The sequence below is a fragment of the Rhinolophus hipposideros genome (genome assembly GCF_964194185.1).
Source record: "Rhinolophus hipposideros genome assembly, chromosome: 16".
Taxonomy (NCBI): Eukaryota; Metazoa; Chordata; class Mammalia; order Chiroptera; family Rhinolophidae; genus Rhinolophus; species Rhinolophus hipposideros.
In genome coordinates this window covers 29,163,466-29,178,600 of record NC_138062.1, presented here as the reverse complement: position 1 = coordinate 29,178,600, position 15,135 = coordinate 29,163,466, and the positions used below count along the sequence as shown (strand labels likewise).

The 15,135-nt window shown below is 43.6% G+C and overlaps 1 protein-coding gene across 1 annotated transcript in view; it reads left to right on the top strand.

Moving 5' to 3' along the window:
• SCARA5 (scavenger receptor class A member 5) overlaps positions 1-15,135 on the top strand; it is a 102,607-nt gene that overhangs the window by 21,233 nt on the left and 66,239 nt on the right. The window contains exon 3 of the mRNA XM_081075634.1: positions 7,303-7,431. Within this exon, the coding sequence (XP_080931760.1) occupies positions 7,303-7,431 (129 nt within the window). The remainder of the gene's footprint in view (positions 1-7,302; positions 7,432-15,135) is intronic.

Sequence of the window (15,135 nt, the reverse complement as noted above, 5' to 3'; positions counted from 1 at the left end):
AGCCAAAAAAAAATAAAAAGATCCTTGGATGAGAGGAGCTCCGAGGTCCCTCCCAGAAATAAAACCCTATCTCCACCTGCTGTTTACCAGCTGTGGGATCAAAGAGAACAAAAAGAAAATAACTGTCCTTTGTAAAACTCAATTAGGTGACAATTGAATCATCGAGTCCTGTTTTTTGTGTTGTTTAAACCCAGGTTCTTTGGAAATAAGTAAATATCCACTCCTGTCAGATACAATTTGTTTTTTGGTCTTTTGTTTTTAATGGGAGGAAAGGAAATTCGAACCGATAATTCCCAAAATGCTCTAACATTATGATTAAGAAATTGAAAAATTAGTTTTTTACAAAAATGCTAAATTGCTGAAGGGGCGAGCTCGGAATGCTTTCTCATGATTTCAGTCCACCTCTGACAGAGGCAGCCTTTCAATCTACCTCCACAGAGCTCCAAAGTCACACTTGTACTCCTGTGCGAGTGTTAAGGAAACTGGGTCCCCGAGGTTCTGAAGCTCCCACTTCAGTGTGGCACCGACATTTGGGGGGCCATCTCCGGACTCATCCTCAGCTCAGTTGTCCGGGGCTGAGTGGTTTTCAGATTAACTTTCCTTTTCAGATCTTGAATCCTTGCTCCCAAGTACCTCCCCACCCTTCACAGACAGTATTTTAGCAAAAGCTCTTTTGGGGGTACTCTTGTTCCCATGATGAAAAAGAACCCTTTGTAATTTTATCCTCTGGGAATAATAAAATAGTTTGAGACAACCCCATTTTGAAAGTATACTATTAAAAAAGAAATCAAGATGAAAAAAAAAATACCAAGCTCTGAAAACTGTAAGATTTTTCACTGATTTTCCAAGAACGTGTCTTCACATGCTCTTGTGTTATGACAAATGCCTTGTTCCAGGACTGTGTACCTCTGTGCCATAGATGTGTGATTTCATCATTGAATCAAAATGAGAACATCTCGGGGTGGGGCTCAGGCCTTGAGATGTCTAAGAAGTTCCACGTGTGATTACGCTCCTCAGCCAGGATTTAAGTGTCGATTCAGTTCCAGTGAATTACTCCCACAGTTTACCTATTTGGGCGCTAAGTGGCAATCTTGTCATGAGTGAGCAAGGGAAAGCCAAGATTTTGTTTATTATTGCAGATCAAAATTTTGCTCAAAAATATGTTTTTACAGCCAACAAAAATGTGTCAACTACTTGCATAAGACAAATGTAAGAGCTGATCTTTGCAGCAAAAATAAATGCCTTACACATGTCTTTGTTCTTGCAAAGAACTTTATTCTGGTCTGCTGTGTGCTGGTTGATGGGGAGAGAGAGAGATCACTGAGACACGCCCACCCCAGAGAACCTTTTAGACACATGGGGCAGAAGGAGGTTTAAATAGACAATTGTGAATAATGAGGTTAGTGCTAGAGGTGTCTGCTGTGGTTCTTTCAGTGGCACAGAATCCTTAATGTTCTAATCCTTAATGTTAGAATTTAGCATATTCTAAATCTTGAATATCTAGAGTTTGGTTTTGTGTCTCTATAAATGAAATCTCCTTGGAGTGCATTAACTTTTTTCTTGCAATTTGTCAGTGAACTGTGATTTAATTACTTGTACTAAAGTCAGTGTTTCTTGAATGTGTCTACAGTGGTACTGGAGAGGACTTGAAGGGATGTATGCGTATAAATTTATTATTTTAATAGATAGGTATTTATTTTAATGTGTGATAGGAAGATACTAAGTTTCTACTTATGATGATATAAAATTTCCTTCTCAAATTCAAGTTGTTTGCGGAGTGACAAATAAAATAATAGCCCAGGGGTACACAGCTGTAGCAAAACTGCACAAGCCATATGTAGATGGGATGCCTAGAAGTGGGAACATTGTCTATCCAACTGCTTCCAGCCCATCAGGAAGCATGTGTTCCACGCTGAGATAAACAGCATCTCCCAGCCTGGCACTGGTGACCTGTTCTGCAAGTCACTTCGCATTTATTTTTTAGTGTCTGTTTGCTCTCTTAGAGCCACTGGCTTTGCCCTCTCCAGATTGCTCAAGTCCCCTTCTATTGGCGTTCTGAGCTCCTGAGATGGCACCCTCATTTCTGGAGGCCACTGCAAGATGGAAAAAACCTTTTCCGTGATTCTCCTAGACCTTGGAAGAGTTTTGTGTTTGTGTCCCATTTTCTCCCTCAATCTTGTATGGGTCCATGTTGACAAACAACTATGTGTAATAACTAACAGCTTTGTCTTTATCCAGTTCTTTACCTTTTAACAGTTCTTTGTCCAGAACTGTTCTCACATGGAGGAAAAAAATTTTCTTCCTAAAGCCACAGTTTTCCAATGCACAGCTGTAAATCAGATGATAAAGCCCAAGAGGAATGATAATGGATTTCAGCCCATCTAGAAAGGCCTGTCCTTCAAAGCCCAAGTTGCTGCCAAGTTGCTGCCTCCTTTATGCAGATTCTAGGACCACCTCCTAACACAGAATGAATCGCTGCTTCTACAATGCAACACTTCACTTGTGCCATTTCTCTCTTACGCCCATATGTCATTCACATCTGTATAACAGTGACCTGTTTACATGTCTCCTTCCCCTCACATGTGAGCATCTGAAGGGCAATGGCCATCTTTTAATCTCAAATATTTTCTGAGTGCCCACTTTATGGCCGACACCGGTCTAGGAACTGAGAAGATGGAAGTGAACAACCTGACAAAGTCTCTCTCCCCTGTGGCTTGTTGTCTTTGCATTTCCCAATGTCTAACATAAGTGTATTAGTTATCACATAACTAATTGCCACGTAACAAATTACCCCAAAACTTAGCAGCTTGAAACAATAAAAATTTATTGCCTCACCCAGTTTCTGAGGAAGCCATGGGTGTGCAAGGAAAGCCAAGACTTTGTTTATTTTTTACATCAAAATTTTGCTCATAAATATGTTTATATATAACACAGTTTGGCCGGAATCTGGGAGCAGCTTAGCTGGGTAGTTCTGGCTCAAGATCTCAGTCAGGGTGTAGTCCTCTGAAGGCTTGATTTGGCTGGAGGAGCTTCCAGGCTTGCTCACGTGGCTGTTGGCTGAAGGCCTCAGTTCCGTACCATGTAACCTCTCCATAGGGTGTTCATGACATAGCAGCTGGCTTTCCCCCAAATGAATGTTCCAAGAGAGAAAGAGTGAGCAAAAAGGAAACCAGTATCTTTTGTCTAATCTCAGAAGGGACACACCCTCCTTTCTTCCATATTCCTTTGGTCACACAATCCTGGTACAATGCAGAAAGAGACTATACAGGTGGGCAGGGATCCATCGTCCAGGGCCATCTTGAAAGCTGCCTACTGCAGCGGGGCAATCGACAGTGGGTGTTTGATAAACGCTTGTGCAAGTTTTACCCCAATAATCTATAAGTCAAAACCTCTACTTTAAAAATAGTAGACTTTGTCTTTAGAACAGTTTTAGGTTTGCAGCAAAATTCAATGGAAAGTGCAGAGGGTTTCGATGTACCCCCTGCCTCCACACAGCCACAGCCTCTCCCACTGTCCACTTCTTGCCACACAGCAGTATATTTGTTACAATTTATAAACCTGCATTGATTGACATGTCATTATCACCCAAAGTCCATAGTTTACATAAGGATTCACTCATGGGCTTGTACCTTCTATGGGTTTGGACCAGTGTTTAATGACATGTATTCATTATTATAGTAACATACAGAATAGTTTCACTTCCCTAAAAATCATCTGTGTTCCACCTAGTCATCCCTCCCCCTTCCCAATCCCTGGCAACCACTGATCCTATTATTGTCTCTATAGTTTTACCTTTTCCAGAATGTCATGTATAAGAGTTGGAATCAAATAATACATAGCCTTTTCCGATTGGCTTCTTTTACTTAGTAATATGCATTTAAGGTTTCTTCGTGTCTTTTCATGGCTTGATAGATCATTTCTCTCTCTCCCCTTTTTTTAAACAAATAAGTGAATATGCTTTTTGTCCTGGTTTTACTGATTATATTGTTTTGGAGTGTTTTTAATCTTCACTAAGCTTAAATTATTTGAATCGTTTACCCAGCTAACATGTTGCTGCCATGTTAAATTAAAAAGTCAGTAAATGTGTTTGGGGAAGACTTAGTAACTTGTCTTTCCCCTAAATTGTCTTCTTTCCCTTATAGTCATATTCTCTAGCCATCTTGCCAGAACCATTCATACTCTGTTTGTCTAACTATTTGTGGAAAATCTCTGTTTGAAACCCTTATTACGTTCTATTTGAAATCGATTTTATTTAAAATACAAAGTAACCAAGTCTTGCTAAGAGAACTGAGCTCCCTCAGAAGAAGGTCTCTGTCGTGTGTATTTGTTGATGAAGGGACATGTCACCAGTGGGTGTTTGCTATTAAACAGAAACCTCAGGTGGAGGGGAAGGGAACTACTCTTCTTTGATGGGAAAAAATAATAATAAAGCTCTATCATTGCAGTTTGTGCCAATTTTACAGTGAGCTAGCAAAACACATGCAGACAACAAAGGTAAGTTTCAAGTTAGCAGTATTGCTGGCGGTGTGATTTTCCTTCTCCTGTTCTGCCAAGATTGAAAATCAGTATAGAATTGACAATAAAAAGATCGTGTTCTAATTAGTGGGATCAAAGGAAAAGTAGTCCTTGCCCTAATGACTGATTGGTTTAAGAAAATGTTTTCACTCCTAGAGGAATAAAGAGGGCCTTACTTTTCTGTTTTCCCTCCCAAGGTGAAAAATCATAAACAGAATGACAGTTAGCACTAATCTGGCACTTTATTGGCTTCTTTTACTTAGTAATATGCATTTAAGGTTTCTTTGTGTCTTTTCGTGGCTTTTGTGATATAGTCAAGCTGTGAGTGCATATTGTTTGCACTTAACCCTTAACTGTATTAACATTTAGCTTACTAAACTGACTGCCTCAAGTTCAGGCCAATTATAGTGCCTTGTTGTGACGCAATAAAAAAGTTTCGTGTAAAAAAAATGTATATCAACTTTTTTGGGGAGAATGATTTCTTATTATAATGAACCAGAAAAAGAAGATTCCACTGGAACTGGAACAGTTAATAGAATATAGTTGAACTTAATTGAATTAAAACTTCAAGGGAAGTAAGAAGAGGGTCAAAGAAAACCAATGAATGGAGAAGCCCAAGATTGGTTGGGATAAATATAGGAATAATAGATTTCAGCATGGGCATCTTCTGACCCCGTCCCAGTAGTTGGTCCACCGTCATTCTCATCATCATCTAAAGAGGAAGTTGGGCCTAGAGCAGGAGAGCTGGAACAACTAACATGGCAATTCATATTTGGATAACATTCAATGCTCTGCTTACCATTCTGACTCTTGAAGGAAACAGATTTTTCTCTAATATGTTGCAACCAGACTGCCAGCAGCTCGCGCGCTCTCTCTCTCTCTCTCTCTCTCTCTCTCTCTCTCTCTCTCTCTCTCACACACACACACACACACAGAAAAATACACACACACACACACACACACAAGAAGCCTACATATTTAGGAGCAAAACAGGTTGTAGATCCTAGTGTGTGGAAAGCGATGAAAAATCCCAGCAAAGAAGGTTAAGGGAGAGTTAGAAAGATGCAAGTCTTAATGGAAAATCAGTTTAAGTCTTCAAAATTTGAAGGGTTGACATTTAAGGGCTGACGAGAAGGATCTTTGAATTTGTATTTCTTGACAACTTTCTCCAAATTGTACCCAATGTGTTAATGCAATATTATGTAATAGTTCTGCTTAGCTGTTTTAACTGCGGTATTTTCACTAAAATGTGGTAAAATGAGTGGGAAGATGTTCCTCACTTAATACCTCTGGGGAGCTAGAGCCCCGATGTTGTCACCACCATTTCCCTCATGGCAACCAAACCTCCTGAAGACCACAGAGGTGCCAGTGATACCTGAGAGGTCCTCAGTAGGCCCTGAAATAAGGAACCCAGCGTTACCAAAGAATAGTCAAACATCACACCATCGTTAAAAACGTTTTCTTATTATGGTAGGAGATTTTTAAAAAGGAAATAAAGTTCTGTCATCCTTCAAAAAAAACCCCGCAAAAAACCATTTTCTAAATATCAACGATTTCAACATCTTGTCGTCAGTCTTTCTCTGCTGCCACCCCATCCTCCATGTGCAACAGGCTTCAGTTGCTAACTTTGAGAATGAGTATAATCGAGGCATGCGTATTTTGGAAAAACAAAACCCTTCCATCCATTCATACCTGCCCTGCCGGGGTCCAGGTAGGAGAGCATGCCTTCCTTTTCACTATCAATTGACGTAGCAGGCGGAGGTTACTGAGCTTCCTGGCCTCTGCACAGCCATCAGAAAAGACTGCCTCGAAGAAGTCCAGCTGAAAGGTGACCAGGAGTCAGGGCACCAGGCCTCACCTAGAGTTTGCCACTAACATTGGATGTCCTTTATCGGTATTACTTACAGGGTTGGACTTAACGATTCGTAAGATCCGGTAGAGCGTTGATATTTTGCTGTTCCGTTTTAGCCAGAAGCTGATAAGCCTTGTGTCATTTCATAGGATAAAATGACTATGTGTTCAGCAAACAAGGGGTCAGATCCAGATGCAAATATGTTTGGTTTAGACTCCCTAGTGTTTGTGTGGTTTTCTTTTTTTTTTTTTTTTTTTTTTGCTTTTTGTCTTGTTTTTTTGTTGCTGTCATGGTTGATTTAAATGAGTTGTTAACACTTAAAAACAAGGAGATTTCTCAACATCACTTCTGCCTTGTCTTGAAAATTTTGGATCAGGCAACACCCACCTCTCATTCCTATACTGCAACCTCTTTCGTCTAGACCAGGCATGTGCTGTTGGGTTCCCCAGGGACCCGTGAAGGCCACAGAGGTTCTAGTGATAAGACCTGGCCCTCTTGGCTCATTTTCATCCCTTTCTGGCTGCTGTAGAAATTGGAGTTTGCAAGCCCCCTTCTATGTTCTCTCCATGTCCCCCAGGTCACATGGGACAATGATGCTTTAGGAAGGGCACATATTCCAGCCTATCTGAGCTTTCTCTGCTGCTTGAACTGGCTCCGGGAGGGTGGGCTTATATGGGCACATGAGCGGTGGACATGCTTGTCTGGCTTATTTAAGAGTACAGAGGGTTGGTCAGAGGACAGCTAGAAGCTGAAAAGCTTGTCATGGTTCTGAAAGGCTCCCCATAGTTACCGCTGCGTTACAAGTGCTCAGAAGGTGTATGAGAGGCTCCACGTGAACATCTGCATGCATCAGGGAGAGATAAGACCAAAGGAGAGAAAAAGCTTATGAGGTTTTCAAATGTCTTTCTCTTTCTCTTCTTACCTTTATTGTTTAGGTCCATGCCAGAAACGACGGGCCGGTGGCTGCTGTACCCAGCTGGGCTCTCTGTCAGCCCTGAAGCATGCTGTCCTGGGGCTCTACCTGCTGGTCTTCCTAATTCTCGTGGGCATCTTCATTTTAGCAGGTAAGAGCACCTTGTCCTGTCTTGGCCTTTAAGAGTACAGAAGGAGGTGCATAGGAAGTGAGAGCAGATGGGAACTGGAGAGCTAGAGCCTCCACTCTTCATTCCCACAGCCGTGAGCCCGAACACTGCCCTTCTCACCATGGAAACCGTGAAGGGGGAAGCTGGCTGGTCTTTCCAACCTGGCACCAATGTTAGCAGCATTGCCTGTTTCGTGTCAGATGAATTGTTGGCAGGGGCTATGTGAGCTTGGGAAATCTGAGTTCAGGAGCAGAGACCTCCTTACTCCGAGTGGCTTCTGACTTTTCCTGCATTGTTGCCTGACGCCGTGCGTTACACTGGGCCTCCCTGGAACTCTGCACTGTGTTTTCCACTGAGCACAGTGGACCCCTTGTCCTGGGGTGTGGTGAAAATCATTATGCGACACTTTGCTGCTGAGGCTAATTAGGTCCGGGATCAGTCGGCTGCCCTTTTGCAATTACTGGGGTGGGATGGGTTTGTCCCAGTTCAGTTGGGCTCTTCTCCCCACTCTATCTGCAGGACAGGCTGGTGATGGGCTGGAGCTTGGAGCGCATTCTCTAGTCAGGAAGGAGCAGTGCATGGTTGTAGGAAGGGATCAGATGGAGGACCCCATGCTTGGAGCAGCCCAGTTCACTGCCCGTAGGTTGTCCCACCGTGATGGAGATGGTGAAGGGACAGAGGCTGTGGTGGTCTCTCCTGACTCCCACCCTCTGGTGCTCAATGCACCCTCTGGTTTCTCAATGGAGGCATATGAGGCTTGACAAAGTAAGGCAGGGATCAGTTTATTTCAACCGCACTCATCTTATACGAGTGGCTACTTTGTGCCAGGTTGCATGCTAGGATTGGAGACACAGCTAAATAAAACCCAGGGGCTTCCACTCAGGAGCTTCCAGTCTGAGGGAAAGAGGCAGGGACACACAGATGGAGCCTTGTCTCAAGGCAGAATGGGATGGGGGGCATGGTGGGGACTGTCTGTTGACACAAGTGCGTTGGTAATCCAGAGGAGGCGCACACAGTGGAAGTGTGGGGGTGGGGGGATTGGTCAGAGCAAGGCTGCTGGCCAGGAAGAGCTGGCCTGGCGTGCTGAGGGTGGGGTCCTTGAGTTAACTCCAGGGGAGGAATCTGGAGGTTAAGCCCTTGCAGATGACCCATCGCTAAAAACACTGAGGCAGATGCCTAGGGCCTCCCTGGTAACTATTTGCACTTCTGTCACATGCAAACAGTCACCTGGGCCCTGTGACCGAGATGTTCAGGGCTGCCTTCACCCTCAGGTTCCCACCATCAGGACAAAGGGCATCTTTAGGGGTGTTGTCTGTCCCACCAACCATTGACCTGGAGGGCAGCCAACAGCAACAATGAAAGGAACTCATGATTCATCCAGGGACCCGTGGATGATGTCCAGCCAGGGGATGATTTGAGCATGTTCTTGGGCTGCTCAGTGAGAGATGGAGGTCTGGGTTTTGTGGGCTTGGCAGCCACAACTGTAACAAATTTCCAGAATTTTTGGAAAGTGCTTCAGCCCAGCAGGAAAGCTGGGCTATGGTATTGCAACTTCTCTGCTGAACAGGAACATTTATGTGACAGAAGAGGAGTGAGGCTGGGGGATTCTGGGGTAGATGTCCGGAGGCCTGGAGGGCCGGGAAGGGCATCATCTCTTGGGAAGGGAAGACTTGCAGAGGGATGAAAGTTCTCTTCTGGTGTCTGAAGGGCTGCTGTGTGAAAAGAGTAGATATAGGCTATGTGGCCTCAGAGGGCGGCAACACTAGACAAATGGCTGGATTTTGTGAAGAGACAGATTTCCATTCAAAACAGAGGAGAATTTCTACCGAGTAGTGCTGTCCAGCATGATGAAGGAAAGCTTTTCTCCTGGCTTGGAAATTGAATGGGAAGTATGACGATATCCTGGAAGTTTCATAAAGGAGGGTGGAGCATAGTTCCCCAATCTAATGAAAATGTTGCCAGGCTTCCTTAGTTGTTCCACGTGGAAACCTGGGGAGAATTTTGATCATTATGATCATCTCTGAACCGGGAATTTTGGGGTACCAGATTGCCTGTGTGGAATGAAAATTTGCCATGGATTGGAACTGATCTGATGGAACACAGCATCATATTTTATGTCTTGTCCCTGTGGCATGGCCACTGTCACTTCCCCCAGTTATTGTCTGGCAAATCATGTTAGCCTCTGGGAAAGATTTGGTGAGGGTGGCCCATGAAAGATTGTAGTCACCAGCTGCCTCTCTCCTAGGGAGGTGACTTAGAAATATGGTGGACAAGTCTGAGGTTCTTCAAGGAGGCCCTGTCTGACCTCAGGTAGGAAAGACGTTTCTTCAGGTTACCCTGATTGAAGACCTCCAGTAATGCCCCCTTTCAGAAAATACAAACATGGTGGGGAGATTCATGGTTCAGCGTAAACCAGAGCTTGCTTTCTGTGAGGTGTCCTGCTGTGGCTGCTTCCCCTGTTTGAAGTTAATCTAGCCATCGCCCACACTATTTTATCAATTGAGTTTTCTTCCCACTGTCTAACTATCCATTCCTGACCAGCATCCTTTTGTGATCTGTCCTCTGATATGCCCACACCATCAGTGGGTCCTCCGCCAACAGCTGTCCATCATCTCCCAAGAAGGCCACATCCAGCTTTCCCACCCCAAATTCCTCCAACTCTTTCTGTGTCTTCCATTCATTTTGGCTATTACCTGGGCTGATGGTTCTCGCTTATGTTTGTGTTCTCTTCCAGATTCAGTTTTGGACAGTACAGACTGTCAGGCTTAATTTCATGAACCAGAGTGTCGCGTCCCGAGCAACGCAGGCAGTGAGGAAATGAGAAGGGGCGGCTTTGGGTTAAGTTTTTAAGAATGAAACAAACAAAGACTTAATGTAGTTAAATCTCTCCGAAGGCCAGGGGGCCTCACAGTCTCAGAGGACTGGAGCCCAGAATAAGGACGACTGGAGGTTTTTATTGATAAGTGTACAAATACAAGAAAGTAACATTGTTTCTTACACGGTCTGTGAGACTCATACATCATAGCAGAAAAATGTTTGTTCCAATCACCCTTTGTTTGTAAACAGCCGAAGCACAAGGTCTCATGATGTCTTAATTATGGTATGTACACTCTCAGGGACAAGTCTCTCATATTGTAACAGTTCCGTTGAGACAAGTGGAGAGAAGGGATCTTTATTGTCCTCATGACTTCTCTCACAAACAGGTGCGAGGGAAAAGCCAGAGCCAGCAGTGGCTTTTCCTAAGCAGGGGTAAGGAGAGGCAAGTCCCCTTCCCATATTTTTCTAAGGCATCACGTCGGGGGTCTCCACTCGGTTCTGCCTGACTTGGGTTGTATCTCCCGTGAAATATCTTACCCGTCTTTGGCTGCAAACCATCTTTTGGAGACCAGATAGAGAGACATAAGGTGTAAACACAAGGATGGAACAGAGTCCCAGAAAGGCACAGTCTCACAGACTCTTCTTTCCTTAAGGAAAGACACAGGGGGACAGTGGCTAGGCTGCTGTGTGACTACACAAGAGAATTGAGATTGGATGGTCCTGTGAACAGAAGGTCCTCAGTCTAGCACTTTAGGGACGATGTTCTCTGATGGAGTTCAAGGGTTAAAGGAGGTTCCATCTCCCCCATGGCTATTCTGGGACATCACTGTGATAACAAAGGGTGGTCATCAGGAACCAACTTTTTCCTGTCCTTGAGGAATTTGAATTCAACTGTGAAAAATGAAACAGCAGAAAAGGGAAGTGCAAACATCTGGTGGGGGGTGTCTAATTTGGTGGGAAGCTGAAGTATTGCAGAAATGTAGACATAGAACTGGACTGGGGAGATTTCCTGGTAAAATATGGGCTCTTCTCACACCTTAATTTAGTTCATTCTTAACAGTAACAGTCATATATCACCATCATCGTCCTTAATAAGTGTTTCCCTTATGCATGAGCACTTGGTAGGTACAGGGCAATGGAATAAATCATGGCGTTTTAGTCCATTCAAGCTTCCATAGCAAACTGCCATAGACCAGGATTTATTTGTCAGTTCTGGAGGATAGGAGGTATAAGATGAAGGCACTGGCAGATTTGTTGTCTGGTGCGGGTCCTTTTCCTGGCTCATACAGAGCCATTTTCTCACTGTGTCCTCACATGGTACAAGGGGTGAGGGAGCTCTCTGGGGTCTCTTTTATAAAGACACTAATCCCATCACGAGGGTTCCACCCTCACGACCTAATCACCTCCCAGAGGCCCCACCCTCCAAATGCCATCACCTTGGGGTTTCGGATTTCACCATGTGAATTTGGGTGAGATGCAAACATTCAGTCTATAGCATGGGAGTAAAAAGAATCATGAGATGTGGTTCTTGCTCTGGGAGCGTCTAAAATGATAAACACACATACATCAGGACAGTAAGATGCTGCTAAGGCTACGTTTACGCAGAGGAGAGCCTGATACCTGACAGCGGGAGTAGCTGGAGGAGGACTCAGCCTGGGGAGAGCCGAACACCACGTGATTCACATGTGGTTTGAACTGAGCACCCCTTGTTTGGATCACCTTGTTTCAAGCAGGTCTGTCCCTGACTCCACAATCAGAGAACTGTATGCTCAGAGCCCATATTCATTGATATGGCAGATTACCGATACCATCATGCATCTTGGAATTAACAGTGGGAGGGCCTTGGACTTTAGTGGGACACTGTCCAAAACGGGGATGTGAAACTCCATCCTGTGCTTGTTGTAAGGATGCTGTTGAGGACATGGTTCGTTCCATCACTCACGTAGACCAAGAGGCCCCACGGAGAAATGATTTTCTGTCTTAGAAGGAGGTATGCTTTCCTAGTTTGTTTTAATCTCAAGGAGACTGTGAAGGAGAGCAATTAAAATCTCTTTCAAGGAGGTAGTTATAATGCAAACTGAGAGTTACTTTTCATCTAGTTGTAAGATGTGTGAATTTAAAGGTAATTAAAATGAAAACCTGGAGACAGATCTCTGTTCCACCTGTAGCAACTTATAGACTTTGTGGGAAGCATTTTTATGTTCATATCATTCTTACCTCCACTTAGCATCTCACTCATTCTCCCTTTATCACACCCTCATCAACCATTATCTTAGTGCAGGGGTGTCCAAACTGCGGCCCGCGGGCCAACTGCAGCCCGCAATCCATTGTTAATTGGCCCGCAGCAAATTCCAAAAATATATTTAGTTTACTTAAATAAACCAGGTGAGGCAATACTACTTCACGTCGAGTGAGTGAGTGGCCCGGCTGTTTGTGTATTTTACCGCATATGATCCTTGGTGAAAACCGTTGAAAAAACGTTTGGACACCCCTGTTGTCTCCTTGTAAACCACCTTAATCTTTTCTTGGAACAAGGAAGGGTGTTATACACAGTGTTGTCTTTAAAAAAAAAAAAAAATCTGCCTTCTCTATTTAATTCTGCAAGAGCATGATGTTTTTAATAGGTGAATGGATGAATGAGTGGAGAAATGAATGACCAAGACAAGAAACCTTGGAGGGGATCTTATTTGTGGAAAAAAAGATGATTATTTTGGTTTTAGCCAATTATCTAAATGGCTTGGTAAATATGGACTCACCACTCAAGGACACGTGCTAGTAGAAGAAGTAGGTGTGTGATTAATTGAATTAATACACACCTCATAGTATATACTATATTGGCATGATAGCCTTTCAGTAGGATCTTAAGATAGGCAGGATCGTGCCGTACCTTACGCTGCTTAACACCACGGACTTTGAAGCCAGCTTGTCTGTGTTGGAACCCCTCCTGCCCCCTCTGTTACCAGCTGTGTGATGTTAGCCAAGTTATTTGACTTTTCTGTACCTGAGTTTCCTCATTTGAAAATGGGGGAAATAAGTATAGCTGCCTCCTTGTGTTGCTACAAGAGTTAAATACGTTAGCGTATCGCAGGGCACACAGTAAGCACGTAGAAGGAGTAATTATTATTATTATTATCGTTATTATAGTAGCAGTACTACCACTACTATTAGTATTATTACTTGTTTTTCCTTGGCTTTCTGTGCAGTCAATTAAGCTCGATGATGTGAACTGAGAGTTAGAAAACTTTGGTTTAGTCCCAGCTCATCCATTAACACTCTGTAATCTTGGGGAAAATCACTTTGCTGTCTTCAGCTTGGTACGCTCATTTGTAAAATGAGCAGGTTGGACTAGATGAGTGTTTCTCAAACTTTTTGACCATGACCTCCGTTAAGAAATATGTTTTACATCACATCTAGTTCACACATATTCACACATATACCCAAGAAATCATCTTAAATGTATAATGCATGCTGAGGATTTTCTATTCTATTCTATTCATTTATTTTTAAATGGTCGCAACCCATACATGTATTTCATGATCCATGAACGGGAGACAAACTGTAGTCTGAAAAACAATGGACTAAGTGATAGTTCTATTATTCTATGTGTCTTTCAAACATTCTAAGAGAATCACTATATTCTCTTCAGGATACGGGCTTTGAGGGTACGCTTCTGGATTCAAATCTGAGCTGTGCCACAGAATGGTTTTGTGATCTTGGGGCAAATTATTTAAGCCTCTCAACTTCTCAGTTTCCTCATCTATCAAATGGGATGATAATGGTACCTACCCCACAGGGTTCTTGTGAGGATGAAATTAATAAATATGCAAAAGCTCTTAGTGCCTGGCACATTAGAAGTACTCAATAAATATGTGATACTATTATTACAATCATCGTTATTGGAACAGTTAGAGGGATTTTTCTCGCAGAATACCCAAGGATTAGAAACCTGCTTATTTCGCCTGAGAACCTGATGGTTTTGTCTATAGAGAGAGAGAACTTGCTGTGCTCTGAGTGGTGGGAAGGTATATGCCCATAGCCCACAAGTTTCTAATAAACACACAGGGGAAACCTAGAGACTTTGTCTGAGGGATCTTGGGCTTGCCATGACAGTGCAGGGCGCGGCATGCCAAGAAAGGGGACAGTGTTTTCAGCACTGTGGCTCGTTAGGGAAGAGAGCAAATGAACCAGCTCTGTGGTGCCAGCCCCATGTGTGGCCCTCGGGAGCTTAGCCATGTAAGGGGCCTCACAGGATGTGTTGTGCAATCTACCTCCCTTGGCAAGAACCTCTCTCTCAACTTCCCAGATACCTGAGGTTTTGTGCTTCTACTGCACAAAAGCTGAAGTGACAGGAACTTCTGCCTGATCCTCCTTGACTATCTCACACATGCTGTTTCTTGTTCCTCTTGCAAGGACAACTCATAATAAGGCTTTCTTCTCATCCTCGTGATTGTTCTTCAGTGAGTTGAAAACACCAGTTCCTGCAGCAATAGCTCATTAGACCTGTTTGGAGACCTCTGTGTGTGTGTATATGCCTCTATCTGCACACTTGCCACATTATATTGAAGTTATCAGTGTATGTGCTTACTCCCCTTCTGGTAAAAAAGAAAGCTGTTTTATGATAAGGGACTGTGGCTTGTTCACTTGTGTACTCCCAGTGCCTAGCAAAATGCTCTGCAGATAGTAGGTGCTCAGTTAATGTTTGCTCAGTGAACATCTCAATATAATGGCCACTCCTCCCTCTCCCATCCTTACACAACAATCCCCAGGCTTGTGTGGTAAACGGAATGAGACATAGTACTGCTGGTGTGGTCTGGCCAGGGCAGGGTGTGCTGGGCTGTGACCAACTTTGATTTGAATACTCCATGTATG